This window comes from Oncorhynchus nerka, linkage group LG20 (genome assembly GCF_034236695.1).
Source record: "Oncorhynchus nerka isolate Pitt River linkage group LG20, Oner_Uvic_2.0, whole genome shotgun sequence".
NCBI classification, from domain to species: Eukaryota; Metazoa; Chordata; class Actinopteri; order Salmoniformes; family Salmonidae; genus Oncorhynchus; species Oncorhynchus nerka.
In genome coordinates, this window is record NC_088415.1 from 14,161,021 (window position 1) to 14,188,906 (window position 27,886).

Sequence of the window (27,886 nt, forward strand, 5' to 3'; positions counted from 1 at the left end):
CAGAGCCCTCTGACCTTTAGGTAGGTGAACTGTACAACGCCCTCTGACCGTTAGTTAGCTGAACTGTACAGCTCCATCTGACCGTTAGATAGCTGAACTGTACAGCGCCCTCTGACCGTTAGTTAGCTGAACTGTACAGCGCCCTCTGACCGTTAGTTATCTGAACTGTACAGTGCCATCTGACCATTAGTTAGCTGAACTGTACAGCACCCTCTGACCGTTAGTTATGCTGAACTGTACAGCGCCCTCTGACCGTTAGTTATGCTGAACTGTACAGCGCCCTCTGACCTTTAGTTAGCTGAACTGTACAGCGCCCTCTGACCGTTAGTTAGCTGAACTGTACAGCGCCCTCTGACCTTTAGTTAGCTGAACTGTATAGCGCACTCTGACCGTTAGTTAGCTGAACTGTACAGCGCCATCTGACCGTTAGTTAGCTGAACTGTACAGCGCCATCTGACCGTTAGATAGTTGAACTGTACAGCGCCCCATGACCGTTAGTTAGCTGAACTGTACAGCGCCCTCTGACCGTTAGTTAGCTGAACTGTACAGCGCCCTCTGACCGTTAGTTAGCTGAACTGTACAGCGCCCTCTGACCGTTAGTTAACTGAACTGTACAGCGACATTTGACCGTTAGTTAGTTGAACTGTACAGCGCCCTCTGACCGTTAGTTATGCTGAACTGTCAGCGCCATCTGACCGTTAGTTAGCTGAACTGTACAGCGCCCTCTGACCTTTAGTTATGCTGAACTGTACAGCGCCATCTGACCGTTAGTTATGCTGAACTGTACAGTGCCATCTGACCGTTAGTTAGCTGAACTGTACAGCACCCTCTGACCTTTAGGTAGGTGAACTGTACAGAGCCCTCTGACCTTTAGGTAGGTGAACTGTACAACGCCCTCTGACCGTTAGTTAGCTGAACTGTACAGCGCCCTCTGACCGTTAGTTATCTGAACTGTACAGTGCCATCTGACCATTAGTTAGCTGAACTGTACAGCACCCTCTGACCGTTAGTTATGCTGAACTGTACAGCGCCCTCTGACCGTTAGTTATGCTGAACTGTACAGCGCCCTCTGACCTTTAGTTAGCTGAACTGTACAGCGCCCTCTGACCGTTAGTTAGCTGAACTGTACAGCGCCCTCTGACCTTTAGTTAGCTGAACTGTATAGCGCACTCTGACCGTTAGTTAGCTGAACTGTACAGCGCCATCTGACCGTTAGTTAGCTGAACTGTACAGCACCCTCTGACCGTTAGTTAGCTGAACTGTACAGCGCCCTCTGACCGTTAGTTATCTGAACTGTACAGTGCCATCTGACCATTAGTTAGCTGAACTGTACAGCACCCTCTGACCGTTAGTTATGCTGAACTGTACAGCGCCCTCTGACCGTTAGTTATGCTGAACTGTACAGCGCCCTCTGACCTTTAGTTAGCTGAACTGTACAGCGCCCTCTGACCTTTAGGTAGGTGAACTGTACAACGCCCTCTGACCGTTAGTTAGCTGAACTGTACAGCTCCATCTGACCGTTAGATAGCTGAACTGTACAGCGCCCTCTGACCGTTAGTTAGCTGAACTGTACAGCGCCCTCTGACCGTTAGTTATCTGAACTGTACAGTGCCATCTGACCATTAGTTAGCTGAACTGTACAGCACCCTCTGACCGTTAGTTATGCTGAACTGTACAGCGCCCTCTGACCGTTAGTTATGCTGAACTGTACAGCGCCCTCTGACCTTTAGTTAGCTGAACTGTACAGCGCCCTCTGACCGTTAGTTAGCTGAACTGTACAGCACCCTCTGACCTTTAGTTAGCTGAACTGTATAGCGCACTCTGACCGTTAGTTAGCTGAACTGTACAGCGCCATCTGACCGTTAGTTAGCTGAACTGTACAGCGCCATCTGACCGTTAGATAGTTGAACTGTACAGCGCCCCATGACCGTTAGTTAGCTGAACTGTACAGCGCCCTCTGACCGTTAGTTAGCTGAACTGTACAGCGCCCTCTGACCGTTAGTTAGCTGAACTGTACAGTGCCCTCTGACCGTTAGTTAACTGAACTGTACAGCGACATTTGACCGTTAGTTAGTTGAACTGTACAGCGCCCTCTGACCGTTAGTTATGCTGAACTGTCAGCGCCATCTGACCGTTAGTTAGCTGAACTGTACAGCGCCCTCTGACCTTTAGTTATGCTGAACTGTACAGCGCCATCTGACCGTTAGTTATGCTGAACTGTACAGTGCCATCTGACCGTTAGTTAGCTGAACTGTACAGCACCCTCTGACCTTTAGGTAGGTGAACTGTACAGAGCCCTCTGACCTTTAGGTAGGTGAACTGTACAACGCCCTCTGACCGTTAGTTAGCTGAACTGTACAGCTCCATCTGACCGTTAGATAGCTGAACTGTACAGCGCCCTCTGACCGTTAGTTAGCTGAACTGTACAGCGCCCTCTGACCGTTAGTTATCTGAACTGTACAGTGCCATCTGACCATTAGTTAGCTGAACTGTACAGCACCCTCTGACCGTTAGTTATGCTGAACTGTACAGCGCCCTCTGACCGTTAGTTATGCTGAACTGTACAGCGCCCTCTGACCTTTAGTTAGCTGAACTGTACAGCGCCCTCTGACCGTTAGTTAGCTGAACTGTACAGCGCCCTCTGACCTTTAGTTAGCTGAACTGTATAGCGCACTCTGACCGTTAGTTAGCTGAACTGTACAGCGCCATCTGACCGTTAGTTAGCTGAACTGTACAGCACCCTCTGACCGTTAGTTATGCTGAACTGTACAGCGCCCTCTGACCGTTAGTTATGCTGAACTGTACAGCGCCCTCTGACCTTTAGTTAGCTGAACTGTACAGCGCCCTCTGACCGTTAGTTAGCTGAACTGTACAGCGCCCTCTGACCTTTAGTTAGCTGAACTGTATAGCGCACTCTGACCGTTAGTTAGCTGAACTGTACAGCGCCATCTGACCGTTAGTTAGCTGAACTGTACAGCGCCATCTGACCGTTAGATAGTTGAACTGTACAGCGCCCCATGACCGTTAGTTAGCTGAACTGTACAGCGCCCTCTGACCGTTAGTTAGCTGAACTGTACAGCGCCCTCTGACCGTTAGTTAGCTGAACTGTACAGCGCCCTCTGACCGTTAGTTAACTGAACTGTACAGCGACATTTGACCGTTAGTTAGTTGAACTGTACAGCGCCATCTGACCGTTAGTTAGCTGAACTGTACAGCGACATCTGACCGTTAGTTATGCTGAACTGTCAGCGCCATCTGACCGTTAGTTAGCTGAACTGTACAGCGACATCTGACCGTTAGTTAGCTGAACTGTACAGCGCCCTCTGACCGTTAGTTAGCTGAACTGTACAGCGCCCTCTGACCGTTAGTTATGCTGAACTGTCAGCGCCATCTGACCGTTAGTTAGCTGAACTGTACAGCGCCCTCTGACCTTTAGTTATGCTGAACTGTACAGCGCCATCTGACCGTTAGTTATGCTGAACTGTACAGTGCCATCTGACCGTTAGTTAGCTGAACTGTACAGCACCCTCTGACCTTTAGGTAGGTGAACTGTACAGAGCCCTCTGACCTTTAGGTAGGTGAACTGTACAACGCCCTCTGACCGTTAGTTAGCTGAACTGTACAGCTCCATCTGACCGTTAGATAGCTGAACTGTACAGCGCCCTCTGACCGTTAGTTAGCTGAACTGTACAGCGCCCTCTGACCGTTAGTTATCTGAACTGTACAGTGCCATCTGACCATTAGTTAGCTGAACTGTACAGCACCCTCTGACCGTTAGTTATGCTGAACTGTACAGCGCCCTCTGACCGTTAGTTATGCTGAACTGTACAGCGCCCTCTGACCTTTAGTTAGCTGAACTGTACAGCGCCCTCTGACCGTTAGTTAGCTGAACTGTACAGCGCCCTCTGACCTTTAGTTAGCTGAACTGTATAGCGCACTCTGACCGTTAGTTAGCTGAACTGTACAGCGCCATCTGACCGTTAGTTAGCTGAACTGTACAGCGCCATCTGACCGTTAGATAGTTGAACTGTACAGCGCCCCATGACCGTTAGTTAGCTGAACTGTACAGCGCCCTCTGACCGTTAGTTAGCTGAACTGTACAGCGCCCTCTGACCGTTAGTTAGCTGAACTGTACAGCGCCCTCTGACCGTTAGTTAACTGAACTGTACAGCGACATTTGACCGTTAGTTAGTTGAACTGTACAGCGCCATCTGACCGTTAGTTAGCTGAACTGTACAGCGACATCTGACCATTTGCGAACCATTTTCAGATAAATACAGATGCGGTTCTCCTCCACCTTAAAGATAAAGGAAGCCTCATTTGAAATGCCTGCATGGAAATAAGGACTTAGCAGGTTCTCTGCAGTAATGCATATTGCTTGTTCGGTAGGTCCCTTCAGGCATTCCCTTCACAGAGTGTTTTCAGATGACACTGGCACAGAGGGGCAGTCTAAATGGGAATGTTTCTCATAGAAAGCTTCCGTCCCACAAAAGCAACACGGAACAAAAATGGTCTGTTATGAGATGAGAAGCCCAGGGAGGGACAGCGGGGAGGAGAAGGGGATTTTGTGCCTGGACAATGGTGGTGGGATTGGGGACTGACAGTGGCTTAAAGAGATGTATTCTCAGAACCACAGCACAGCACGTTAGCATGGAGGAGAAGGATGGCCACAGTGTATCACCATCAGACAACTCTACCAGTCAGCCAGCCAGCTCTTCCTGAGTAGATGCAGTAGTTAGCTGAGCTAAATCCCTCACATGTTCAAAATACACATCTGCTGTGTCAGTAAGGCACAATAATAACCCACCGTTAAAGTTCACAGAACGAATATAGTTGAGCAGCAACCGGCCCTCCACAGGATCCATCTTGTCACAGACGCCCATGGCGCCGGGGCACAGGTCCAGGTGCATGCTGTGTAAGGCATGGGCCATGGCGTAGACCGCATCGATTACAAACTGCACCTTCCCCTCCTGCTCATAGGCAGTGTCACGATTTATCCTCTCCTCTCCTGTCACATGGAGAGAGAGAGGGGGAGGTGTAGAGAGCGAGAGAAAGATACACTATTGCCAGTGTCCTATCACCACAAAATAGAGTAACCAACGTTGATGTTTAATCAATGTTAGGTTCTGACCTGTACACTTTTTCTTTTCGCTGTCTATTTTGATGCCTGGCCTTGTCAGTTTACACCTGAAATCGTCCTCCCAGAACTCAGCGAACCAAATGTTTCTACGGTTGTTCTCTAACGATCTGGAGGTGAAGTACTGGTCGAAGCCTGAGCCATGGAAACAAAACATCCAGTCAGAGGATTAGTGATGTGGCAAACAGTGGCATCTTATCCCTTTGATCAACCACCATGGCAATGATACATAGGCATTGTTGGTTGGGGATGTAGGGTTGTTGGATTGGGATGTAGGGTAGTTGGTTTGGGATGTAGGGTTGTTGGTTTGGGATGTAGGGTTGTTGGATTGGGATGTAGGGTTGTTGGTTTGGGATGTATGGTTGTTGGTTGGGGATGTAGGGTTGTTGGATTGTAATGTAGGGTTGTTGAAGTGTGATGTATGGTTGTTGGATTGTGATGTATGGTTGTTGGATTGGGATGTAGGGTTGTAGGTTTGGGATGTAGGGTTTTTGGATTGGGATGTAGGGTTTGTTGGCTTGGGATGTTGGGTTGTTGGATGGGATGTAGGGTTGTTGGCTTGGGATGTAGGGTTGTTGGATTGTAATGTAAGTTTGTTACTTTGGGATGTAGGTTTGTTGGCTTGGGATGTAGGATTGTTGAATTTGGATGTAGTGTTGTTGGCTTGGGATGTAGGTTTGTTGGCTTGGGATGTAGGATTGTTGAATTGGATGTAGGGTTGTTGGATTGGGATGTTAGGTGGTTGAATTGGAATGTAGGGTTGTTGGGGATACCTTCAACAGAGGCTCTCTTGGGTAGAATGGTGACAGCTCCCTCAGCCACGTCCTCCTGGTCTAGAATAGGGGAGCTCTTGGCACCCCAACTGTCAGAACCTACAAACAGGAAGTGACCCGTGAGGTTGGCCCTCTTCGCTGCCTCCAGAACCCGTCTACACACACACACACAAAGGAGGAAACGGAGTGGGTTAAACTCTAGTCTAGGGCACAGTAGCCTAGACTATAGCAATCAGAGACAAACTTTCCTGTTTTTCACATTCAAATTTCATACAAGACGTACGCCAAAGGTGCTTTGTGTGTCAGAATAATAAGCAACCAAGTCTCTGAGGTGAGAATAGAATCAACAGTAGGGGAGGCTTAATCTTATCGTACAGAAGGAAATGAAATATATTCACACAAATCTTTAGGCAATTTACATAATGCCACCTGACAACTCCATATTCCATATGGTGTTTTTTTTTCTTTCCCACCTTTATTTAACCAGGTAGGCAAGTTGAGAACAAGTTCTCATTTACAATTGCGACCTGGCCAAGATAAAGCAAAGCAGTTTGACAGATACAACGACACAGAGTTACACATGGAGTAAAACAAACATACAGTCAATAATACAGTATAAACAAGTCTATATACGATGTGAGCAAATGAGGTAAGAAGGGAGGTAAAGGCAAAAAAGGCCATGGTGGCAAAGTAAATACAATATATCAAGTAAAACACTGGAATGGTAGTTTTGCAATGGAAGAATGTGCAAAGTAGAAATAAAAATAATGGGGTGCAAAGGAGCAAAATAAATAAATTAATTTAAATACAGTTGGGAAAGAGGTAGTTGTTTGGGCTAAATTATAGGTGGGCTATGTACAGGTGCAGTAATCTGTGAGCTGCTCTGACAGTTGGTGCTTAAAGCTAGTGAGGGAGATAAGTGTTTCCAGTTTTAGAGATTTTTGTAGTTCGTTCCAGTCATTGGCAGCAGAGAACTGGAAGGAGAGGCGGCCAAAGAAATAATTGGTTTTGGGGGTGACTAGAGAGATATACCTGCTGGAGCGTGTGCTACAGGTGGGAGATGCTATGGTGACCAGCGAGCTGAGATAAGGGGGGACTTTACCTAGCAGGGTCTTGTAGATGACATGGAGCCAGTGGGTTTGGCGACAAGTATGAAGCGAGGGCCAGCCAACGAGAGCGTACAGGTCGCAATGGTGGGTAGTATATGGGGCTTTGGTGACCAAACGGATTGCACTGTGATAGACTGCATCCAATTTGTTGAGTAGGGTATTGGAGGCTATTTTGTAAATGACATCGCCAAAGTCGAGGATTGGTAGGATGGTTAGTTTTACAAGGGTATGTTTGGCAGCATGAGTGAAGGATGCTTTGTTGCAAAATAGGAAGCCAATTCTAGATTTAACTTTGGATTGGAGATGTTTGATATGGGTCTGGAAGGAGAGTTTACAGTCTAACCAGACACCTAAGTATTCGTAGTTGTCCACGTATTCTAAGGCAGAGCCGTCCAGAGTAGTGATGTTGGACAGGTGGGTAGGTGCAGGTAGCGATCGGTTGAAGAGCATGCATTTAGTTTTACTTGTATTTAAGAGCAATTGGAGGCCACGGAAGGAGAGTTGTATGGCATTGAAGCTTGCCTGGAGGGTTGTTAACACAGTGTCCAAAGAAGGGCCAGAAGTATACAGAATGGTGTCGTCTGCGTAGAGGTGGATCAGAGACTCACCAGCAGCAAGAGCGACCTCATTGATGTATACAGAGAAGAGAGTCGGTCCAAGAATTGAACCCTGTGGCACCCCCATAGAGACTGCCAGAGGTCCGGACAGCAGACCCTCCGATTTGACACACTGAACTCTATCAGAGAAGTAGTTGGTGAACCAGGCGAGGCAATCATTTGAGTAACCAAGGCTGTCGAGTCTGCCGATGAGGATGTGGTGATTGACAGAGTCGAAAGCCTTGGCCAGATCAATGAATACGGCTGCACAGTAATGTTTCTTAACGATGGCGGTTAAGATATCGTTTAGGACCTTGAGCGTGGCTGAGGTGCACCCATGACCAGCTCTGAAACCAGATTGCATAGCAGAGAAGGTATGGTGAGATTCGAAATGGTCGGTAATTGTTCCTGTTCCCAAGAAAGCTAAGGTAACTGAGCTAAACGACTACCGCCCCGTAGCACTCACTTCCGTCATCATGAAGTGCTTTGAGAGACTAGTCAAGGACCATATCATCTCCACCCTACCTGACACCCTAGACCCACTCCAATTTGCTTACCACCCAAATAGGTCCACAGACGATGCAATCTCAACCACACTGCACACTGCCCTAACCCACCTGGACAAGAGGAATACCTATGTGAGAATGCTGTTCATCGACTACAGCTCGGCATTCAACACCATAGTACCCTCCAAGCTCGTCATCAAGCTCGAGACCCTGGGTCTCGACCCCGCCCTGTGCAACTGGGTACTGGACTTCCTGACGGGCCGCCCCCAGGTGGTGAGGGTAGGCAACAACATCTCCTCCCCGCTGATCCTCAACACGGGGGCCCCACAAGGGTGCGTTCTGATCCCTCTCCTGTACTCCCTGTTCACCCACGACTGTGTGGCCACGCACGCCTCCAACTCAATCATCAAGTTTGCGGACGACACAACAGTGGTAGGCTTGATTACCAACAACGACGAGACGGCCTACAGGGAGGAGGTGAGGGCCCTCGGAGTGTGGTGTCAGGAAAATAACCTCACACTCAACGTCAACAAAACTAAGGAGATGATTGTGGACTTCAGGAAACAGCAGAGGGAACACCCCCCTATCCATATCGATGGAACAGTAGTGGAGAGGGTAGCAAGTTTTAAGTTCCTCGGCATACACATCACAGACAAACTGAATTGGTCCACTCACACTGACAGCGTTGTGAAGAAGGCGCAGCAGCGCCTCTTCAACCTCAGGAGGCTGAAGAAATTCGGCTTGTCACCAAAAGCACTCACAAACTTCTACAGATGCACAATCGAGAGCATCCTGGCGGGCTGTATCACCGCCTGGTACGGCAACTGCTCCGCCCTCAACCGTAAGGCTCTCCAGAGGGTAGTGAGGTCTGCACAACGCATCACCGGGGGCAAACTACCTGCCCTCCAGGACACCTACACCACCAGGAAGGAAGGCCATAAAGATCATCAAGGACATCAACCACCCGAACCACTGCCTGTTCACCCCGCTATCATCCAGAAGGCGAGGTCAGTACAGGTGCATCAAAGCTGGGACCGAGAGACTGAAAAACAGCTTCTATCTCAAGGCCATCAGACTGTTAAACAGCCACCACTAACATTGAGTGGCTGCTGCCAACACACTGTCATTGACACTGACCCAACTCCAGCCACTTTAATAATGGGAATTGATGGGAAATTATGTAAATATATCACTAGCCACTTTAAACAATGCTACCTTATATAATGTTACTTACCCTACATTATTCATCTCATATGCATACGTATATACTGTACTCTATATCATCGACTGCATCCTTATGTAATACATGTATCACTAGCCACTTTAACTATGCCACTTTGTTTACTTTGTCTACATACTCATCTCATATGTATATACTGTACTCGATACCATCTACTGTATGCTGCTCTGTACCATCACTCATTCATATATCCTTATGTACATATTCCTTATCCCCTTACACTGTGTATAAGACAGTAGTTTTGGAATTGTTAGTTAGATTACTTGTTGGTTATCACTGCATTGTCGGAACTAGAAGCACAAGCATTTCGCTACACTCGCATTAACATCTGCTAACCATGTGTATGTGACAAATAAAATTTGATTTGATTTGATTTGATTTAATCTGTTTGTTAACTTGGCTTTCGAAGACCTTAGAAAGGCATGGTAGGATAGATATAGGTCTGTAGCAGTTTGGGTCAAGAGTGTCCCCCCCTTTGAAGAGGGGGATGACCGCAGCTGCTTTCCAATCTTTGGGAATCTCAGACGACACGAAAGAGAGGTTGAACAGGCTAGTAATAGGGGAGGCAAAAATTTTGGCAGATCATTTTAGAAAGAAAGGGTCCAGATTGTCTAGCCCGGCTGATATGTAGGGGTCCAGATTTTGCAGCTCTTTCAGAACATCAGCTGAACGGATTTGGGAGAAGGAGAAATGGGGAAGGCTTGGGCGAGTTGCTGTTGGGGGTGCAGTGCTGTTGACCGGGGTAGGAGTAGCCAGGTGGAAAGCATGGCCAGCCGTAGAAAAATGCTTATTGAAATTCTCAATTATGGTGGATTTATCAGTGGTGACAGTGTTTCCTATCTTCAGTGCAGTGGGCAGCTGGGAGGAGGTGTTCTTATTCTCCATGGACTTTACAGTGTCCCAGAACTTTTTTGAGTTAGTGTTGCAGGAAGCAAATTTCTGCTTGAAAAAGCTAGCCTTGGCTTTTCTAACTGCCTGTGTATAATGGTTTCTAGCTTCCCTGAACAGCAGCATATCACGGGGCTGTTCGATGCTAATGCAGAACGCCATAGGATGTTTTTGTGTTGGTTAAGGGCAGTCAGGTCTGGGGAGAACCAAGGGCTATATCTGTTCCTGGTTCTAAATTTCTTGAATGGGGCATGTTTATTTAAGATGGTTAGGAAGGCATTTAAAAAAATATCCAGGCATCCTCTACTGACGGGATGAGATCAATATCCTTCCAGGATACCCCGGCCAGGTCGATTAGAAAGGCCTGCTCGCTGAAGTGTTTCAGGGAGCGTTTTACAGTGATGAGTGGAGGTCGTTTGACCGCTGACCCATTACGGATGCAGGCAATGAGGCAGTGATCGCTGAGATCTTGGTTGAAGACAGCAGAGGTGTATTTAGAGGGCAAGTTGGTTAGGATGATATCTATGAGGGTGCCCGTGTTTAAGGCTTTGGGGAGGTACCTGGTAGGTTCATTGATAATTTGTGTGAGATTGAGGGCATCAAGTTTAGACTGTAGGATGGCTGGGATGTTAAGCATGTTCCAGTTTATGTCGCCTAGCAGCATGAGCTCTGAAGATAGATGGGGGGCAATCAGTTCACATATGGTGTCCAGAGCACAGCTGGGGGCAGAGGGTGGTCTATAGCAGGCGGCAACGGTGAGAGACTTGTTTTTAGAGAGGTGGATTTTTAAAAGTAGAAGTTCAAATTGTTTGGGTACAGACCTGGATAGTAGGACAGAACTCTGCAGGCTATCTTTGCAGTAGATTGCAACACCGCCCCCTTTGGCAGTTCTATCTTGTCAGAAAATGTTGTAGTTTGGAATTAAAATTTCAGAATTTTTGGTGGTCTTCCTAAGCCAGGATTCAGACACAGCTAGAACATCCGGGTTGGCAGTGTGCTAAAGCAGTGAATAGAACAAACTTAGGGAGGAGGCTTTGATTTGATTTGATCTAATGTTAACATGCATGAAACCAAGGCTATTACGGTTACAGAAGTCGTCAAAAGAGAGCGCCTGGGGAATAGGAGTGGAGCTAGGCACTGCAGGGCCTGGATTCACCTCTACATCGCCAGTGGAACATAGGAGGAGTAGAATAAGGGTGCGGCTAAAAGCAATAAGAATTGGTCGTCTAGAACGTCTGGAACAGAGAGTAAAAGGAGGTTTCTGGGGGCGATAAAATAGCATCAAGGTATAATGTACAGACAAAGGTATGGTAGGATGTGAATACAGCGGAGGTAAACCTAGGTATTGAGTGATGAAGAGAGAGATATTGTCTCTAGAAACATCATTGAAACCAGGAGATGTCATTGCATGTGTGGGTGGTGGAACTAATAGGTTGGATAAGGTATAGTGAGCAGCGCTAGAGGCTCTACAGTGAAATAAGCCAGTAAACACTAACCAGAACAGCAATGGACAAGGCATATTGACATTAAGGAGAGGCATGCTTAGTCGAGTGATCAAAAGGGTCCGGTGAGTGGAGAGGTTGGTTGGGGGTCACGGCGATTTAGACAGCTAGCCCGGCCATCGGTAGCAAGCTAGCATAGGATGGAGGTCTGTTATTAGCCACCTCTTGCGTTCCGTCAGTAGATTAGTGGGGTTCCGTGTGGTAGAGGGGATTAATCCAAATCACACAACAACAATAAAAATAAAAACAATAGATATAGTTATAGAGGGCCAAGAAGAAAACATAATAATAATAAAAATAAATAAATAAATTGTCCGATTGTCTATTCAGATAGCAGCCGATAAGACAGCTAACGGTTAGCAGGCCGCAGATGGGCGTTCAGGTAACGTTGCGATGGAGGAGCCAGCCGGATAACTCCTTCGGGTAGATAACTTCGGCAGTCCAGTTGTGAAGGCCCGGTGGGGCTCCGCGTAGGCAGTAAAACGGGTCCGGATAGGTGACTGCAGCCCAGGAGTGATTGATGGAACTCAGGAGTGATTGACGGAGCTGGCTAGCTCCGGAATAATTGATGTTTGCTCCGGAATCGACGAAAGCCGATAGTCACACGGATAGCAGCTAGCTAGCTGTGAGATCCAGGTATGAATGTCCAGAGAGTGGTTGAAATCCAGGGACATGGAGAGAAAAATTGGTCCGGTATGTTCCGTTCCGAGCCGCGCTGGTGTGCTGATAAACGTTTAACAACTGACAGGGAGACATGACTGCTTCCAGGCAAGTAGATGGAATCAATCAGATGGATTGGCTGCCAACACACCTTATAGAGATGTAAGACTACAACATATACTGTAGTACATGTCTTGTTTGTCCTTCCTGCAGCGCACGCAGGCACGCACACACACACACGCACGCACGCACGCACGCACGCACGCACGCACGCACGCACGCACTCACACACACACACACACACACACACACACACACACACACACACACACACACACACACACACACACACACACACACACACACACACACACACACACACACACACACACACACACACACACACACACACACACATATATATATACAGGACAAGTGGCACAATGAAATTAGATAAAACATGTGACCTACAGTATCGTGCAATCTGAAAGAAATAGGCAGGTTTTGTGTTAAAAACGTTCCACATGGAAATCCTACAGAAACATGGTTGGAAAAGAGACTAACATGAGTGCTTTCCAAGAGAGTCTGATTCTGTTACACTGTACGTGGCAAGAGCAGAGCAGCAGCAAAAAGACATGAGTCATTGAGTACATTAACTCATGCAATTGTGTCCTTGTAAAACCTTGGTAATTTAAAGAAAGGGATGACTGATCCTGTATGACATCTATTCCATAATTCTTGAATATCCTTTTTCCGGTTCAATGGTAACCTCCATTTACCTTATATTTAAATCAGATAATACAATCTATGTTTCTATTTTATGTGTCATGGGACAGGACAGTGGTCGTTTTTCATCCTTTAAGATGTATGGTTCAATTAGAACACACAAGGGTACTTCACATATCTTCACATATTTTCATATTAAGTTCATCTCCTTTTCCACCCAAGCTTGAATCAACTGAGCCCATAGTTTGGATCAGTTCAGGCATGAAACAGACATGTCTCTCACTCAATCAAATCAAATTTATTTATATAGCCCTCCTTACATCAGCTGATATCTCAAAGTGCTGTATAGAAACCCAGCCTAAAACCCCAAACAGCAAGCAATGCAGGTGTAGAAGCACAATTGATTGCATCAATCAATGCAAATTCCATTTGAGCTCCACGGACATTTAATCCTCAGGTACCACATAGATGAATTCACTAGGGGGCCAGTTGGGTTTTCCTTTTTTTAAATCCCCCTCCTTAAATACCTAATAGAACACTCTAGACAGTATTCCATTCATACTTCTGAGCCTCATTCATATGGAGTCTGCATTCTAATTACAGTGAACCTTCACCGAAGAGAGGAGAATCTAACATGCAGTTCTCTACGGCGTAACTTCTCTATCACTTACTTGATGTCATCCTCATTTGCAAAGATGATGACCCCCCGGGCATTGGAAGTTTCCATCAGCCTTTTAATGATCTTGTCAAACTCTCCCGGCTTGGGCTCCCGTGGGATCTTAAGAGACTGTGCGATGCACAGACCTCCTTCAGAGAGAGAAGACATGGACATTGATGTTGATACTGAACAAATAAAAATGAAATATGAATGAGAATAAAACATGACGGCTACCAGCAATAATCCATATTTGTGCTCTCGGAGATCTCATTATTAATTGATGATGGCCACAGGAAGAATGTGTTGACCACAGAGAGGAGACGATAGACTTCAGAATGGCTGTTTTCAGCTACAGCAGCCTATACATGTATTATGATGGACAGCTGATTAACGTAACAGATTCTATATATTGTACCAGGAAGAGAGGAGAGGAGCTTGTTGACTGTACCTGCCTCTCTCGAGATCTGCTGGAAGGAATCAACTCCACTCTCCCCGTAGCTTCCCTCTGATGCCAGTGTAGACACATAGTTCCAGCCCATTGCCTTGACTATGTCCACCATAGCCTGGGCCTGGTACGAGTCAGGAGGGACCACACGCGAGAAGAAGTCGTAGCGGTTATTGTCACTCAACTCTGGGGCTGTGGAGGCATAGCTGATCTGGGGAATCTGAACAGAGAACATGGTAAACCAGTAAACTTTCTCTTTATAATTCATCTGTACAGCTGTTCATCTACACTAACAATAAAAGCACATTTTATCTGCATCAACTCTTTTTATGTGCCCTGAGGTTCATAAATGTCTAATTAGATATACATGTATGCAGTATACACAGTATATCTGGAAGGCATTTCCCAGTTTTACTGCAAACATACCACAGTCCCAAGCCAATGCTTTATATTAGGATATCAACCTGATAGAGCAGTGGCTGTCAATGCATAAACTGAGTCTGTGCTTATTTCCCAAGGCTCTCTGCTTGTATAAGGGTCTTAATGTCATGGCAACTCATTCCAGTGTTTTCTAGGCATTTAAAAATATATATTTTTCATAGTCAGGTTTAGACAGATACAGAGGGATGTAAATAGAAAAGGAGAGAAAACATTGGACAGATTATCTGGTTTGGATTAGAGGGATTTTTAGTATAATTAAGTTAAGCACAGAGGGAGAGAGACAGAGAGCAAGAGGCAGTGGTGTTGTTTCTCAGCTTTACACCACACAGTACATTTAATACTGACCATGTGCCGCTTAGCATTCAAAGTCTGACCATGTGCCGCTTAGCATTCAAAGTCTGACCATGTGCCGCTTAGCATTCAAAGTCTGACCATGTGCCTCTTAACCTGCATTCAAAGTCTGACCATGTGCCTCTTAACCTGCATTCAAAGTCTGACCATGTGCCTCTTAACCTGCATTCAAAGTCTGACCATGTGCCTCTTAACCAGCATTCAAAGTCTGACCATGTGCCTCTTAACCTGCATTCAAAGTCTGACCATGTGCCTCTTAACCTGCTTTCAAAGTCTGACCATGTGCCTCTTAACCTGCATTCAAAGTCTGACCATGTGCCTCTTAACCTGCATTCAAAGTCTGACCATGTGCCGCTTAACCTGCATTCAAAGTCTCAACTCATTCTACACATTTACACACAATATGTGTGTGTGTGTGTGTGTGTGTGTATGTGTGTGTGCCATGCCCTATCCGAATCAAAGTAAATATATATTAGCACTAGGAGAAATGCAAGTGTATTTCGTTTAACAATTAAAGGTTATGTTGGTAAGAACCAATCATATTAATTAATTAATTCCTTAATGATTCCACATGGGATCAGCCCAGCCCATGGATGAAATACTGGCGGACTAACCAGACAGAGAATTTAATTCTCCTTTAGCTGAGGGGACCCCAATCCAAATCCAATATTTTAATCACCATAATGGTTTCTATCTCTATCATACTGTTGTTGCTTTGTGACTGTGAAAGCAGACTATCTGTATCTACACAGAACAAAAATATAAACGCAACATGTAAAGTGTTGGTCCCATGTTTCATAAGCTGAAAAAAATGATCTCTGAAATTGTCCATACACACAAAAAGCTTTTTTTCTCTCAAATGTACATCCCTGTTAGTGAGTGTTTCTCTATGTCACCCACTGAGCAGGTTAGGGATACTCTGGATCGACGTGTACGACAGTGTCTTCCAGTTCCCGTCAATATCCAGCAACTTCACACAGCCATTGAAGAGGAGTGAGACAACATTCCACAACCCACAATCAACAGCCTGATCAACTCAAATGAGATGTGTCACTCAGTATGAGGCAAATGGTGGTGACAGCGGATATTGACTGGTTTTCTGAGCCCACGCCCCAACATTTTTTAAAGGTTTATGTGACCAACAGATGCATATCTTTATTCTCAGTCATGTGGAATCCATAGATTAGGGCCTAATACATGTTTTTCAATTGACTGATTTCCTTATATGAACTGTAACTCAGTAAAATATTAGAAATAGTTGAATATTGCATTTATATTTTGTCTCAGTATATACAGTGGGGCAAAAAAGTATTTAGTCAGCCACCAATTGTGCAAGTTCTCCCACTTAAAAATATGTGAGAGGCCTGTAATTTATCATAGGCACACTTCAACTATGACAGACAAAATGAGAAAAAAAATCCAGAAAATCACATTGTAGGATTTTTAATGAATTCATTTGCAAATTATGGTGGAAAATAAGTATTTGGTCAATAACAAAAGTTTATCTCAATACTTTGTTATATACCCTTTGTTGGCAATGACTGAGGTCAAACATTTTCTGTAAGTCTTCACAAGGTTTCCACACACTGTTGCTGGTATTTTGGCCCATTCCTCCATGCAGATCTCCTCTAGAGCAGTGATGTTTTGGGGCTGTTGCTGGGCAACACAGACTTTCAACTCCCTCCAAAGATTTTCTATGGGGTTGAGATCTGGAGACTGGCTAGGCCACTCCAGGACCTTGAAATGCTTCTTACGAAGCCACTCCTTCGTTGCCCGGGCGGTGTGTTTGGGATCATTGTCATGCTGAAAGACCCAGCCACGTGTCATCTTCAATACCCTTGCTGATGGAAGGAGGTTTTCACTCAAAATCTCACGATACATGGCCCCAATCATTATTTCCTTTACACGGATCAGTCGTCCTGGTCCCTTTGCAGAAAAACAGCCCCAAAGCATGATGTTTCCACCCCCATGCTTCACAGTAGGTATGGTGTTCTTTGGATGCAACTCAGCATTCTTTGTCCTCCAAACACGACGAGTTGAGTTTTTACCAAAAAGTTATATTTTGGTTTCATCTGACCATATGACATTCTCCCAACTTTCTTGTGGATCATCCAAATGCTCTCTAGCAAACTTCAGACGGGCCTGGACATGTACTGGCTTAAGCAGGGGAACACGTCTGGCACTGCAGGATTTGAGTCCCTGGCGGCGTAGAGTGTTAATGATGGTAGGCTTTGTTACTTTGGTCCCAGCTCTCTGCAGGTCATTCACTAGGTCCCCCTGTGTGGTTCTGGGATTTTTGCTCACCGTACTTGGGATCATTTTGACCCCACGGGGTGAGATCTTGCGTGGAGCCCCAGATCGAGGGAGATTATCAGTGGTCTTGTATGTCTTCCATTTCCTAATATTTGCTCCCACAGTTGATTTATTCAAACCAAGCTACTTACCTATTGCAGATTCAGTCTCAGATTCTGTCTGTCTATCCCGTCAGTCCCCCTGTCCCCCTGTCCCTGTCTGTCTGTCTGTCTGTCAGTGAGACAGTTAAATGAACAAAACAAACATGTGTGCTTCCAACAAAGGTAATGTGGAGTTCAGGTGATGCTCCCAACCTAAAGTATTATCATGAGGGAAATAATGTTATGATAATCATTTACACTGAACAACCTATTACAGCTTCAGCAGACAACTCAAATGTTTTGTTATGTTATGCTTTCAGATTCAATACAAAGAACATCATTATTAAGTTGTGATACATTTTCTGAGGGAAGTATCACAATATTTAGCTTTTTTCCATATCGTTCTGCAGAAAATATCAGGACTGAATAGAATAGACAGGACCTTGGCACAGAATGGGCTGGATTACAGTAATCAGTGTTATAAAACAATGTTAGTGACCCTACATTATGAGGTAATTTCACAGTAGGGATGAACAGCTCCTACTGGGCACAGCTGGTTCTCACTGTTCTGTCTGTATCTGGGTCTGTCTGGGGAAATGAGTCTATTCCCTTTTTACCTGCTGGCTTCGGCTTTCACCTAGAGGCAGCGAAGCAGTAGACATGTCGACCCTGATGTCCATCCCTCTACACAACCCTCCCCTCCATCAACATTTGACATCTAGCTGGAATTCAATTACACTCTGGATATTAAATAGTTGGGGTTTTCTGAACTTACATTCCTATCTGAAGATAAAATCCAGCTGCTCATGATTTTTACATTGGAATAAAGCTCTATTTAAGGAAGAGGAACCGAGTCAGAAGTCATGTATGATTTAGTGTTTTTTCCCGGAGGAAGAGGTTGAGTGGCCCAAAGCGTGAGGAGTCACCACTGAAGGGGGAAAGTCTACTGTAGACCACCTTTCAACTCAAACCACCACCCTGGAGACCAGCCAACTGGGCCAGCCCTGAAAGACAACGGCACTATTCCTAAACACACTGAACAGGTATGCGTAAGAGCATCTGAACTCCCGAGACCGACTCCTGCATGGGTATTGCGTGACATTTGTTCATGGTTATGCACTCAAAGACACTGCTAGGCATACTGATCATCCTGAAGGAAATGCTCATGTTTATTGAAGAGAAGAGTGAGCCATTGTACAGTGAAGACAAAATACAACTTGATTGCAGCTAGGGTTGCACATTTTGGGGAATATTCAGAGGTGGAAACTTTCCATGGGAATTAATGGACATATATGCAAATGAATATTAACACCATTTAAATGTAGATGTTTTTTGTATTGGATATATTTACCAAATCATATGGAGACAGAAACATAAACCTTTTACCTTATCATGAGTAGACATAATTACAAATGATAAAATTCTTCCAATAGAAAAAAAATAAATAAATGTAGTTGATTAAATGAGATGACTCTTCCATTGTGATGATTTCACTGAACAACAAAAGAGGGAATTGTCACACACTGATCTGTTTCACCTGTCCTTGTGATTGTCCTTGTGATTGTATCCACCCCCCTCCAGGTGTCGCCCATCTTCTCCATTATCCCCTGTATGTATACCTGTGTTCTCGTTTTGTTCGTTGCCAGTTCGTCTTGTTTGTCAAGTCAACCAGCGTTTTTGTTCTAAGCTCTTGCTTGTCCTGACTCTGAGCCCACCTGCCTGCCTGACTGCTCTGCCTGCCCCTGTCCTGACTCTGAGCCCGCCTGCCTGACTGCTCTGCCTGCCCCTGAGCCTGTCCTGACTCTGAGCCCGTCTGCCTGACTGCTCTGCCTGCCCCTGTCCTGACTCTGAGCCCGTCTGCCTGACTGCTCTGCCTGCCCCTGACCCTGAGCCTGTCCTGACACTGAGCCCGCCTGCCTGACTGCTCTGCCTGCCCCTGAGCCTGTCCTGACTCTGAGCCCGTCTGCCTGACTGCTCTGCCTGCCCCTGTCCTGACTCTGAGCCCGTCTGCCTGACTGCTCTGCCTGCCACTGACCCTGTCCTGACTCTGAGCCCGCCTGCCTGACTGCTCTGCCTGCCCCTGAGCCTGTCCTGACTCTGAGCCTGACTGCTCTGCCTGCCCCTGTCCTGACTCTGAGCCCGTCTGCCTGACTGCTCTGCCTGCCCCTGAGCCTGTCCTGACTCTGAGCCCGTCTGCCTGACTGCTCTGCCTGCCCCTGTCCTGACTCTGAGCCCGTCTGCCTGACTGCTCTGCCTGCCCCTGAGCCTGTCCTGACTCTGAGCCCGTCTGCCTGACTGCTCTGCCTGCCCCTGACCCTGAGCCTGTCCTGACTCTGAGCCCGTCTGCCTGACTGCTCTGCCTGCCCCTGACCCTGAGCCTGTCCTGACTCTGAGCCCGTCTGCCTGACTGCTCTGCCTGCCCCTGAGCCTGTCCTGACTCTGAGCCCGTCTGCCTGACTGCTCTGCCTGCCCCTGTCCTGACTCTGCCCCACCTCTGTTTTACTGACCCCTGCCCGCTTTAACCTGTCTATTGCCTGCTCCTGTTGGACAATTAAACCACTGTCAATTCGACATGTCTGCATCTGGGTCTTACCTTGATTCCTGATAGAAATATTGAATGATCCCAATGATCCATCGCATCTCCCAAAAACGTTTTCAACACACATCTGTAGAATTATAGTCTAGAAACTAAAGCTTTGGTTGTCTTCCTCTCAGGCTTCCATGTCTTCTCCCTGGACCTCCTCAATGTCCACCTCTTGAACATCAGACTCCGAGGCCTTATCTTCACTGTCACTTTCCAATCTAGTTGAGGTTAGCTCGTTGACAGGCAAAAACATGCCCGAATGGCCACCAGTTTTTCACCCCTTGTATTGGTCAGCTTGTTGCGTGCTTTGGTGTGTGTGTGTGTTCCCAAACAAGGACCAGCTGTGTTCTGAGGCGGCTGATGTTGGTTGGATTTGAAGGATGATGGAGGCAACAGGGAAAAGAGCCTCAGATCCACAAAGTCCCTTTCACCAGGTGGCTGATGAGATATGTTAGCACGACTGCCATATTGCATCTCCATCCCAAAGCCCTTGCTTGGAAGAGTACTTTGCCAGACTGCCAAGAACTTTGCCCTCATCCAGGCCAAGGTGGCGAGACACAGTAGTGATGACACCATAGACCTTGTTGATCTCTGCACCAGACAGGATGCTCTTGCCAGCATACTTGGGGTCCAACATGTACACTGCGGCGTGTATGTGCTTCAGGCAGAAGTCATCACGCTTTGTAATGTATTTCAGAACTGCAGTTTCCTCTGCTTGGAGCAACAGTGAAGTAGGCAAGGCAGAACGGATTTCTTCTCTTACATCTGCAAGCAGAGTCTGAACATCAGACAGGATGGCATTGTCTCCCTCAATCTGTGCAATGGCTACTGCTATAGGTTTCAGGAGTTTCAGGCTTCTTACCACTCTCTCCTGAAATACATCATCCAGGAGGATCCTCTTGATGTGGCTGTCCATATCAGCAGACTGTTATATGGCCATTTCTTGGAGAGACTCCTTCCCCTCCAGGAGACTGTCAAACATGATGACAACACCACCCCAACAGGTGTTGCTGGGCAGCTTTAATGTGGTGCTCTTATTCTTCTCACTTTGCTTGGTGAGGTAGATTGCTGCTATAACTTGATGACCCTTCACATACCTAACCATTTCCTTGGCTCTCTTGTAGAGTGTATCTATTGTTTTCAGTGCCATGATGTCCTTTAGGAGCAGATTCAATGCATGAGCAGCACAGCCAATGGGTGTGATGTGAGGGTAGGACTCCTCCACTTTAGACCAAGCAGCCTTCATGTTGGCAGCATTGTCTGTCACCAGTGCAAATACCTTCTGAGGTCCAAGGTCATTGATGACTGCCTCCAGCTCATCTAGAATGCAGAGACCGGTGTGTCTGTTGTCCCTTGTGTCTGTGCTCTGGTAGAATACTGGTTGAGGGGTGGAAATGTTGTTCATTATTCCTTGCCCACGAACATTCGACCACCCATCAGAGATGATTGCAATACAGTCTGCTTTCTCTATGATTTGCTTGACCTTCACTTTAACTCTGTTGAACTCTGCATCCAGCAAATGAGTAGATAAAGCATGTCTGGTTGGAGGGGTGTATGCTGGGCGAAGAACATTCAGAAATCTCTTCCAATACACATTACTTGTGAGCATCAGAGGTGAACCAGTTGCATACACAGCTTGAGTAAGACATTCATCAGCATCTCTGACTACGTTCCTCCATTGAGTCAAAAAAACTTCTGATTCAAGGAGGACCATGAACTGTTGCCATCGATTAGGTGTCGGATTCATCATTTTCACCTCGAATAGAAGTAGAGGGACTTTTATCAGAGGTTGCTTGATGCGAGTGCTGAGGGAACTTTATGCACATGGCCAGATGATTCTGAATCCTTGTTGCATTCTTTACATATGATTTGACACAGTATTTGCCAATCTACACAGCGTTTCCTTCTACATTAGCTGCAGTGAAATGACTCCACACATCAGATAGTGCCTGGGGCATTTTCCTGTAAATATTCGAAATAAAATGAGTAAATAAACAACAAATACAATTCCATGTACAGATAAATAGTTGAGCAGTTATATTAAACAACTCATATTGTAAGATAAATGTTTTAAAATGAAACGTGTGGAAACAGGTGACTGAACACTCCTCAGTTAGCAGGCTCAAGCAAGCTTAAACCCAGATGGTAGCAAAAACTAACTAGCAGAAATGAGTTAGAAATGATTTAAACACACTTTGCTGTAGGCTACTATTTACTAGTTAACAAAAAAATGCTGTATGTCATATAAAACATATTCACCCCACCCAGTATTGTAATCAAAACTTACCAGAAAGCATGTAGTCCTTGGCTCAGACAGTGTAGTAGTATGGGCTCAAAAGCATTTCATTAGTGTACAAGATCTTGAGAATCAGCTGTACATGTGATGGAAGAATGCATTGTGCATGCAGTGTTGCAATTCCATTGAATTGGGGATAGTTTAACCAAAATATGCCACAAGACCTAGAATTGCGTTATGTGTATCCCACACAAAAAACGTTCACTGTTATAAGCTAACTTTAAAAAAATAATTTAAGCTAAATTCCCCAAATTCCAGGGCTTAACTTCCCATGGAAAATTTCCAGGAAAATGCTGGAAATTTATCGGAAAGTTTCTGACCCTTTGCAACTGTAATTGCTGCACTCATAACCATAAATGAAGCTTATTTGCTGCAATTCGTTGCTCTTCTGAATCTGTTTAACATGCTAAACTTTATCCTAAGTAGCGATGGCTTACTCTCCACAATATCTTCGCTCGTCACGAGCCATTTATAGTTGAGTAAATTGCAGTGAAAACGCTTCCCAAAGTTCTTCCCAATTTGCTTAATTCCCTAAATGTATTTTTTCTATCAAACATTTGCTTTGGTTGGTTAGAGAAGTGTATCCTGGAGCTGAACGTTTTTCTTCTCATTTTTTGTCTCTTCTCTTCCCTGCTAGTGCTCTAAATATAGCCAGGGGTCTGAGCGGTGGCCAGGGGCTTATTGTCCCGGAAGGCTTGCCTAATTCTCTGGCTAACAGATGCATCGTATGTTATCTGGTTCCTCAGCTACTGTTAAATGGCTTATTGTGAAGGAAGTGTCATTAAGAATGTGTGACAAGCAGTCAGTGAGGAGCATGGGAGTTCTGTTAACTCACGAGGAGTGGGGAATTAGAACTGGCCATTTACTGGAGGCAAATAAAGAAAGGATCAGATACTTGTAGAGGGGGATACTTTTCACTAAAAGATCCTGTGACAAGTTCTAGACAAAGACATTATGAACTGTATGTAGAGGCAGGCATACATACTGTCCAGTAGACGTCAGTGATGGATACATGTTCAGTTCAGGGAAGGAAACTGTAAATCATGATTTTATTTTAGAGTTGCTTCTATTTAATTGCAATATCTAATACATTCTGAGGCGAACTAACATATTTAGATTTTTTTTTAAAGGTAAAAAAAAAAATCGGTCTGAGGTAAAAAAGCAGGGTCTAGAAGGACTATTAGCATGGCCGTGCCACAGCGCTGAATGCTAAAAAATGGAGTACCTAAAGATGTTCCTTGAACCAAAATTCAATGTCTCTTCATTAAATAAACATACGCTGCGTTCAAAAGCACATCTCCACATCTCCAGAAGGGTCCACGGCGTAGCATTCTGCAATTATGCAGCTGGCAGGTCGCTGAAGTGCTGTAGCCGCTGTTTGAGTGGAATTGACAGCACTGTTCGGTGCTTTTTTGTCACTTGATGACCTGTTTGTAATCAAAATAAGTGCGGATGACAGTGATTATGCGTGTGGCTGTCTGCCTCTCTTTAGCTGGCTCTTTGATAGATTAGAGACAGGGGACTGAGAAAGTGTATCTGAGGACCGTGGCCATACATTGCTGTAGGTACAGTGTGTGAATGTGTCTCTTGTTTTGAGGGAGGAAGAACATTGGCAGCTAGGGCTACTCAGACAGTCACTGAACTGACATAGGGCTGACAGACAATAGCCTCACCAATCACAAAACACAATATCCCATCCTGACATGTTTGATTGTTAAGAGGATTTACTGGCGCAAAAAACTGCTGGAGGATAGACAGGCAGACAGGGCTAATGCTCAATTTACTGTGCTGTGCTGACAATTTGGACGTAACTTACCACCACTCAAATCTGATTTAAATCTTCCACAACTAATTTAAACTGGCCCTGTTTTTTTTAAACTCAAAAGTACCTCTATCTGAATATAAATAATAATTACAACATTTTTTGCCTACCTTTTAACAGCAATTCAGACAAAGCTCCCACTGGGCAAAAACTGGTTGAATCAATAATGTTTCCACTTAATTTCAACCCCAAAAATGTATGTGATGACAACGAATCAAGATGGAAAACTGCTTAGATTGGCAAAAAGTCAACAACATAAAGGGCATTTAATATATTTTTCAACCAAATTTTAACCTAAATCCAATGACTTGGTGACATTTGATGTTGTTTTCACGTTGAATTCACGTTAGTTGACAACAACCAAATGTAAATCCAAAACTAGACACAACTGACATCTGTGTCCAATATTTAAAAAAAAATGTCTAACTTCAAATAAACTCAAAAACAATAGATCATAGTAAACCTTTGTTTGCCCTCCACTGAACAATGCTCAGGCCCAAATCATAACAAGTTGTGTGGTTCAATGGTTTTCATCTCTCCAATGCAAAATGTGCTTTTAATGAAGGTGCACAGGCTGCGTTGTGCAGTGTTCCTCTTTTGTCCTCGTATCGTCTGAATGTGGAAGGTTTAATTAGTGTTTTGTCTTCAGACAGCTGTCCCACTGCATGCCCATTGCCCAGTGCCTCTTTACAAATCTATTTTCTATTTCAACGGATCGCTTCCTTTCATAACCAAAACAATCTACAGTGTATTTGTCAGTTGAGTGTGAGTTGATATTTTGCACCATGTAGAATACAGTTCTCGGCTGAATAGATGGATTATAGGCTAACAGAAGCCATTGGCCTTTAGAGCTTAAATAGCAATGTTGTTGTTTCACTGTGCGTTTGTTTTTGCTTTGAAATTGATACCCAACAGAGAGCAAGTCAGGAAAGGCCACTGAGAGAATGGACACCATTGGAAAATAGCTTGTCTCACAAAACATTTGAAAAAGGAAATGGGCTTTGCCGACATATGATGTACGTACAGTTGAAGTGGGAAGTTTACATACACCTTAGCCAAATATATTTAAACTCAGTTTTTCACAATTCCTGACATTTAATCAGAGTAAAAAAAATCCCTGTCTTAGGTCAGTTAGGATCACCACTTTATTTTAAGAATGTGAAACATCAGAATAATAGTAGAGTTTTATTTCTTTCATCACATTCCCAGTGGGTCAGAAGTTTACATACACTCAATTAGAATTTGGTAGCATTGCCTTTAAATTGTTTAACTTGGGTTAAACGTTTCAGGTAGCCTTCCACAAACTTCCCACAATAAGTTTGGCCCATTCCTCCTGACACTGACCTGTAACTGAGTCAAGTTTGTTGGCCTCCTTGCTCGCGCATGCTTTTTCAGTTCTGCCCACACATTTTCTATGGGATTGAGGTCAGGGCTTTGTGATGGCCACTCCAATACCTTGACTTTGTTGTCCTTTAGCCATTTTGCCAAAACTTTGGAAGTATGCTTGGGGTCATTGTCCATTTGGAAGACCCATTTACGACCAAGCTTTAACTTCCTGATTGATGTCTTGAGATGTTGCTTCAATAGATCCACATAATTTTCCTACCTCACGATGCCATCTATTTTGTGAAGTGCACCAGTCCCTCCTACAGCAAAGCACCACCACAACATGATGCTGCCACCCCCGTGCTTCACGGTTGGGATGGTGTTCTTCTGCTTGCAAGCCTCCCCCTTTTTCCTCCAAACAATAATGATGGTCATTATGGCCAAACAGTTCTATTTTTGTACTGTCTGGTCTGATGAAACAATCTTTGTCCCCATGTGATGTTGCAAACCGTAGTCTGGCTTTTTCATGGCGGTTTTGGAGCAGTGGCTTCTTCCTTGCTGAGCATGTCGATATAGGACTCGTTTTACTGTGGATATAGATACTTTTGTACCCGTTTCCTCCAGCATCTTTTTTTTATATATATATATATTTTTTTATTTCACCTTTATTTAACCAGGTAGGCTAGTTGAGAACAAGTTCTCATTTGCAACTGCGACCTGGCCAAGATAAAGCATAGCAGTGTGAACAGACAACACAGAGTTACACATGGAGTAAGCAATTAACAAGTCAATAACACAGTAGAAAAAAAAAAAAGAAAAAAAAAATGGGCAGTCTATATACAATGTGTGCAAAAGGCATGAGGAGGTAGGCGAATAATACAATTTTGCAGATTAACACTGGGGTGATAAATGATCAGATGGTCATGTACAGGTAGAGATATTGGTGTGCAAAAGAGCAGAAAAGTAAATAAAATTTTTAAAAAAAACAGTATAAAAACAGTATGGGGATGAGGTAGGTGAAAATGGGTGGGCTATTTACCAATAGACTATGTACAGCTGCAGCGATCGGTTAGCTGCTCGGATAGCTGATGTTTGAAGTTGGTGAGGGAGATAAAAGTCTCCAACTTCAGCGATTTTTGCAGTTCGTTCCAGTCACAGGCAGCAGAGTACTGGAACGAAAGGCGGCCAAATGAGGTGTTGGCTTTAGGGATGATCAGTGAGATACACCTGCTGGAGCGTGTGCTACGGATGGGTGTTGCCATCGTGACCAGTGAACTGAGATAAGGCGGAGCTTTACCTAGCATGGACTTGTAGATGACCTGGAGCCAGTGGGTCTGGCGACGAATATGTAGCGAGGGCCAGCCGACTAGAGCATACAAGTCGCAGTGGTGGGTGGTATAAGGTGCTTTGGTGACAAAACGGATGGCACTATGATAGACTGCATCCAGTTTGCTGAGTAGAGTGTTGGAAGCCATTTTGTAGATGACATCGCCGAAATCGAGGATCGGTAGGATAGTCAGTTTTACTAGGTAAGTCTTGGCGGCGTGAGTGAAGGAGGCTTTGTTGCGGAATAGAAATCCGACTCTTGATTTGATTTTCGATTGGAGATGTTTGATGTGAGTCTGGAAGGAGAGTTTGCAGTCTAGCCAGACACCTAGGTACTTATAGATGTCCACATATTCAAGGTCGGAACCATCCAGGGTGGTGATGCTAGTCGGGCATGCGGGTGCAGGCAGCGATCGGTTGAAAAGCATGCATTTGGTTTTACTCGCGTTTAAGAGCAGTTGGAGGCCACGGAAGGAGTGCTGTATGGCATTGAAGCTCGTTTGGAGGTTAGATAGCACAGTGTCCAATGACGGGCCGAAAGTATATAGAATGGTGTCGTCTGCGAGAGGTGGATCAGGGAATCGCCCGCAGCAAGAGCAACATCATTGATATATACAGAGAAAAGAGTCGGCCCGAGAATTGAACCCTGTGGCACCCCCATAGAGACTGCCAGAGGACCGGACAGCATGCCCTCCGATTTGACACACTGAACTCTGTCTGCAAAGTAATTGGTGAACCAGGCAAGGCAGTCATCCGAGAAACCGAGGCTATTGAGTCTGCCGATAAGAATATGGTGATTGACAGAGTCGAAAGCCTTGGCGAGGTCGATGAAGACGGCTGCACAGTACTGTCTTTTATCGATGGCGGTTATGATATCGTTTAGTACCTTGAGCGTGGCTGAGGTGCACCCGTGACCGGCTCGGAAACCAGATTGCACAGCGGAGAAGGTACGGTGGGATTCGAGATGGTCAGTGACCTGTTTGTTGACTTGGCTTTCGAAGACCTTAGATAGGCAGGGCAGGATGGATATAGGTCTATAGCAGTTTGGGTCCAGGGTGTCTCCCCCTTTGAAGAGGGGGATGACTGCGGCAGCTTTCCAATCCTTGG

General features: G+C 45.2%; 1 protein-coding gene across 1 annotated transcript in view; it reads right to left on the reverse strand.

The window, feature by feature from the left end:
* grm6a (glutamate receptor, metabotropic 6a) overlaps nt 1-27,886 on the reverse strand; it is a 59,058-nt gene that overhangs the window by 26,057 nt on the left and 5,115 nt on the right. The window contains exons 2-6 of the mRNA XM_065005255.1: nt 14,244-14,460; nt 13,809-13,944; nt 5,911-6,065; nt 5,132-5,272; nt 4,808-5,008 (exon numbers count right to left, since the gene is read on the reverse strand). Coding sequence (XP_064861327.1) covers nt 4,808-5,008; nt 5,132-5,272; nt 5,911-6,065; nt 13,809-13,944; nt 14,244-14,460 — 850 coding nt within the window. The remainder of the gene's footprint in view (nt 1-4,807; nt 5,009-5,131; nt 5,273-5,910; nt 6,066-13,808; nt 13,945-14,243; nt 14,461-27,886) is intronic.